Raw genomic sequence first — 6,000 nt, 5'->3', positions numbered from 1 at the left:
TGTACAAAGAAGTATTTTTTCTAACAAAAATAATTCTGTGCTGTTCAAACAACACTAACATCGTCAAAAGCATTCAGACAGTAGAACTTTTTCAACTTTTCCAGATCATAATTATTCAAGATACTACTAATTTTTGCAGTTTTAAAAATGAAAACATATTTAGAACTTTTACAACAACAACAAAAAATTGCAATTTAATTTCAAGCTTTTTTCCCCTCCTCAGCAACAGCCATTACATGGTGCTGTAAGAAGAAAAAAACAGATCAGGTGTAGAAAAAGAAGAGGAGGAGGAAAAGACAATTAGTTTTCTTAAATCCAAATCTAAAATATTCTCTGTACTTTTTTTTAATCTCATCTTACTGTTTCACAGCAACAGACAATCCAACTGAGACTCTTATGAAGGAAAATAAAATTAAAATCTATTTATGTTAATATAGTGAGGATTCTTCTCCTACAGTATTTTCCCATTACACATTCATCACTATATTTTGCCAATTTATTGAATAACAGCTACCTTTTTCATATGTCATTTTACAAACAATTCTTAAATGATCAGGAAGTCATTTACTACATTCTTCTTTCATTTGCCTCATTGAAAACTGACTTTTAGAAGTACTTACAAGGAATACAGATTTTTTTAATGAAAAGCCTTTCTAAGTACTCTATATGTGTTTAAGCAACATAGCCTATTTCTAAAGGCATATACTTCGTTGTCTAAGATTTTTAAAAACCTAAGACAGATATGTATCATGTAAAACTCAACCTTAAATTGAGTCAGTTCTATATTTTTCGAATTATCATGTCTATTTAAGTCAGTCTGTTCATTTCTCCTACATTTTCACTGTAGTAGACTTTGACTGAACAAAGTATTCATACCTTTATCCCATACTTTTTTCCAGTCCTACCTCTGACTCTATTAACACTGTTCAAAGTACTTTAACATATAAAAAGGCATGCAATAACTTCATACAAAAAGATCCTCAAAACAACCTTATGTCATGAGCTCACTACCAAAGTTCAATCATTATACACAAAATTCAGCATTTAAGTGTAAAATAACTGATGCCAGCACGTGCCATTACTGAAATGGCATGGTATTTTTTACATTGTTATACAAAAAGCACATTGTATAGAATTATAGCATTTACTCTGCAACGACTGTGCATCACTGTTTTCCTCTAATATGTGTAGAACAAACCACATTCCATTGCAACAAACCACACTTAGGTTTAGTAAAGCATACTACACTGGCTTGAAAACAGTGGTCTTGATGGCATGCTGTAGCATCAGAATCGATGTATTTGCATAATACCAATAATCATTCAAGAAAACATTTGTAACAGCACAGGCTTCCCAGCTGAAACTGCCACATGGTGAACACTAAGCTATTATATAAACTGCATGGACGTATTTCATGTGTACTACCGTAAGTATTCTGTACCTAAAGGTGTTTTCAAAGAGAAAAAAAAAAGTTATTTAGGTAATCTAACAGAATATTACTTTTGGCAGTCCCTGCTAGTGTTTGGAGTAAAAAACAAATGAAAAAAATCCACGCCATAGTCCCGTCCTCTCCTGATTCCTGGAATTTCTTAGGAGAAAAGGAATGAAGAGAAGTCAAAATGTTAAAGTGTGATTTCCTTCCACAAACGTATTCGGCAGAAAGTACCATCAAGTATCGCTATCTTAGCTTTTGGAAAATTTGCCAGCTTTTCGAGAAGGTTCATATGGCACTCTGAGAATACTAGGTGTTTCTTCCATTACTCGTACAAGAAGATTATCAATGTAATCCTCAAGTTCACGAATATGGGTGTCTTTCTTCTTAAGTTGCTCTTTATGTTTCACCAGCTCCTGCAAAACCTCTTCATAAGTAAGGTTACGGTATCCTGCAGTGGCGTCAAAAGGATTTCCATCCTAGAGATAAGTTTAAGAAAAACACCAGATTTTATTAAATAGTTCAGTGTTCTGAACAAGTTGATGGGTTATCACTTTTCCCATGTTTCTCATGTGCACCTCTTGACAGAAGCTACTTCTCTTAGACAACATACCTCCATTTGCTCTAGAGCTTTTCCCAACAACATGCAACGAGTGATCCAAATCAAACTTGAATGTCTTACTCTGTGTCAAGAAGAATTAGCTGTGACCTTAAGTAACCAGATTAGGAAACATTTGGAAATGTATAACTGAGAAAAAGATTGTGAGAGTTGATTTATAAAAGCATTAGCACTGTTAGACATGCTAAGCAGTAAGTTTCATCTGATTCAGAAATGGAGACATTTAAAAAAATATGGAACTGTTAATTAAGTAAAATAATCTAACCTCTCAAATCCTGCACATCTAACAGGGCAGAAGAAGAACACAAGATAGCTTTTGTTTATAGTGGAAACTTGTCATTAAAAACGATAAAGCTTGCACAGCTAGGAAGCACACCACGTAATAAAGTCATATTCATTCCTTTTCCTTCAGCTCCGTATTTGCACATTGGCATATGTCGAATCATTAAAATACGCAGGTGGCCAAAGTTTTCAAATAAACCTAATTAAAAGTGATGGTGCACTGCAAATAGGCTGAAGTACGACAGATCAATCAGCCTCTCTCCATCAATTATATTCTAATAGTAGCTCTCAAAAATATGCGCTTTTAGGGGTTTCTCACTACAGTTGAGATATTTAATGTCACGTTTATGTACGTGTAGTCAGGATTTTAAACTTATCAAGTTACAAGATTGTAAGTGATCAATAACTCCCACTTTATTAAAGTGGCTAACTTGATGAAATTTATAAATTGGTTAGTAATTGATTTCCAGCTAGTACAGAAGAGAAAATAACTTCACTTTGTGGTCATTATATTTTTAGCACATTTTCTTCTACAAGAAGGAAGTGAAATTCTCCCTTTCTGGTACTACATTTTTGTACACATTGGAAAAGACATCATTAACACCTCCACATCTAAAATACAGGGTTTGCCTAATTTTCTCATTTGGCAAAGAAACAGGAATTAAGATGCAATGATGTTTTTAATTATCATATAGTGTTTACTGGAAAATTGTGTGTAATACATATGCTTTAAAGATGTTTTATCATACACATGCTCCATATAGAACTTTGGGGGGAATAACCTATGACGTTAATTACACAAGAAAATTCTAGTTAAGGGATGTTAGTACTTAGAAATAAATATTGTTAAAGTTAAGAAGATTTTAAATGTTCAGTTCGAGAAAATAAGTGATACTTAAATGTATAAGGAACAACTATATCTTTACAAAAACAGATACTAGAATTTTGATACAAAACATTAATCTTATAATGAATTATTAAGAAAAAAAGATTCTAAATAACAAGCTACGCAGAGAGCGATTGTTTCAGCTACAAAATACTCTGGGGGTACACACTGACAGCCAGAGGAAATGGAGTTAGCTAAAATGAAGGCCTGGAAATCTCTGATCATCTCTTTATTGTTCTAATGAGGAATTCTGCTCTGGGAATATCATCTAAGCTACTTTCACATCTTTTGTCCTACTTACTTCATCTTCCTTTCAGTTCTTAATTAGGCCTTAAAGAGCTCATGCTGCCCTTTCAACTGGCTACTGCTCCCATTTAAACACCGCTTTCAGACAGGTGTTGGCACCAGAGTAGAAGACATACAAACATAATTACTAAATGTGATGCACAAGGAAGAAATATAATAACTTGGTGAGGGCTATTATTGCAGAATCTAATAATAAATTACTTCAAACACCTTAGAAAGCAATCTTGAATATTTTAAAAAAAATTCAAACGGTTTCATTCAAAACTACGGTTGAGATATAGTTTCTTCTCCTCCTAATTTGTATTTTGTATTAAATGAACACCACCTCATAATCCTACAACTGACATTTAGGATAGCCGGTATTCCAAAAGAAAAATCATCAAGGATTTCTTTTATCACCTTTAAATCCTTTAAATAAAACAATTCACATCTTATTTCTTAAAAGAATTAAACCGATGCTTTTACCAGCAATAAATTACATGATTTGCGGTAGTACATTTGCAAGCACATAGAAACTGTAATTATGGCTACTTTACAGACAATAGCTGCTAAGTTAAATCAATTTTTTTGATGTCGCTTTTTGTCAGAGATTAAGTAACCGCCTGGTAGAATTCAGTTTACTATCTGATCAAAGGCAGCCTTCATATACTTTGACATCTCCCACCAGTTACTTACATTATAAAAACTTGGGCATTTACAATAACATCAAATGTTATTACAAATCATTTACATAAACCAACAAAAACCAAACAGTACAGAGTCATATTCGCTTGTGAAACTTGTTTTCCATATATTTTAAAGACTGAAAACAAACCCACTTTTAAAGATTTCATCTATTCACAGAACAGATTCTAGTACAACCACATTTTCTTTCAAACAAAGACACTGCATAGGAAATCTGTGGATTTTTGGGGGTCTTTTCTTAGTACACAATTTATTCTAGATACTTTTAGAGTCAAAAGAGTATTTTGAATAACTTCTAGTATTTCTGGTTTTAGTGTTTTCTGCGAGGCTGTTCATTTATTATTTGTATTATTAATCCTACCATATATATCAGTTCATTGCTTCCATTTTGATTTGCCATCTAAAGACTGTCCTCAAGTCTCCAACTGGAGTGACAGGAGACTCCTGTTAGGTCAATTAATACATCACTGCCTAATGCAGAGTTCCTCACCTGACTATTACTTCTCTAGAGTCATCTGAAATACCTGAAAGCAACAGTTTTCTTTTTACTTTAGATTACTTTGCAAAGATCTAATTTTTCTCTTCTTCTCTACTTCATCATACCAAAAGTACACTGCATATTGAGTGTAAAACTCTTCTTTATTTCCAAATTTATACTAAGCCTGTAATTTTCAAATTAGATTTTCTGGACGTGTCAAAAGAAAAACAAAAAACCCCCAACATTCCTTCTAAGAGGTTAAACAAGAATAGCTTATATTGTATCAAGCACCAATTAGCTGGCATTTACTGATGGGCTTCCATAACACTTCATAACTCACCATTGTTTTCTTGAGGTCCTCAATGCCAGAAGGATTCATATTAAAACTGTGGGAAAAAGCCAAAAGCCCAAATATTAGCCGTGCATACTTATCTGACCAAAACATCTACTAGAAGATGCTACCTAATTAGGTATAGAGCCATAAAATATTTAATATGATTTATTTTCTTGATTTGTTGAAATTAGGAAAAGCAGGAAAATATTCAAAGTTAATGGAAATAATCATATATTCTTTGTCCATACTTTTTTGTATTATTTTGTCACAAAATTTGAGTAAGTAATTAAGAAATGCAAGAAAGGATATTATGGATAGGGCTTCCCTTGTTCTTCTCTGATGTCTAGACTTAGCTCAAGCTTCTAAGCAGAAGGAGATACTTCTTTAAATGAAATATTCTGGAAACAGGTCCCTGGGATGAGATTGTTAAAAAACAACAAAACCCTGCAGACTGACATGTATTCCCAGCTTTCATGGCAGCTGCTAGAGGAGAAAGGTCCTTTAGAAATTCCAGTGAGATCACCAGCTTAAGTCAGAGCTGAAAAGCCATCTTCTGCCATCAACTTTTGTTCCATACTTAAAACTGAGTAAATAATCTATTATTTTATAAACCTAGTAATTATCCCACATATCCAAAAAGCAAAGCTATTTCATGATGTTGCCGAGATTTTTTTTCTTCCTCAACTGCAAAAGTGCAGCTGATATTGATAAAAGCAGCCATTGTCTAAGTGTCAGGCCTAAGACATGGTCCACTAGTCTCTCAGGTTGATGCAAATATCTTCAAAAATCAGTACTGCTATGTTCTCATGTACTTGCTACAGCAAGTTTGGAGAGGAAACTAACTCTCTGAAAATGTGTTCAGAATTTGGATATGGCTCACAAATACCATTTACTTGGTAGCATTAGAGCAGACATTCTTTCACATCACAGAATCTACTATTTCGTTAGATTGCATGTACTGGCTGTCAAGGGTGAAGTT

General features: G+C 33.4%; 1 protein-coding gene across 1 annotated transcript in view; it reads right to left on the bottom strand.

The window, feature by feature from the left end:
- Positions 1-1,508: 1,508 nt before the first annotated feature.
- RAB11FIP2 (RAB11 family interacting protein 2 (class I)) overlaps positions 1,509-6,000 on the bottom strand; it is a 29,976-nt gene continuing 25,484 nt past the window's right edge. Inside the window, exons 4-5 of the mRNA XM_010564701.1 lie at positions 5,028-5,073; positions 1,509-1,911 (exon numbers count right to left, since the gene is read on the bottom strand). Coding sequence (XP_010563003.1) covers positions 1,684-1,911; positions 5,028-5,073 — 274 coding nt within the window. The 3' untranslated portion in view covers positions 1,509-1,683. The remainder of the gene's footprint in view (positions 1,912-5,027; positions 5,074-6,000) is intronic.

The sequence above is a fragment of the Haliaeetus leucocephalus genome, unplaced genomic scaffold (assembly GCF_000737465.1).
Source record: "Haliaeetus leucocephalus isolate CR32 unplaced genomic scaffold, Haliaeetus_leucocephalus-4.0 Scaffold184, whole genome shotgun sequence".
Taxonomy (NCBI): Eukaryota; Metazoa; Chordata; class Aves; order Accipitriformes; family Accipitridae; genus Haliaeetus; species Haliaeetus leucocephalus.
Note: the sequence above shows the minus strand (reverse complement) of the source record. Positions and strands in the feature narration are given on the sequence as shown.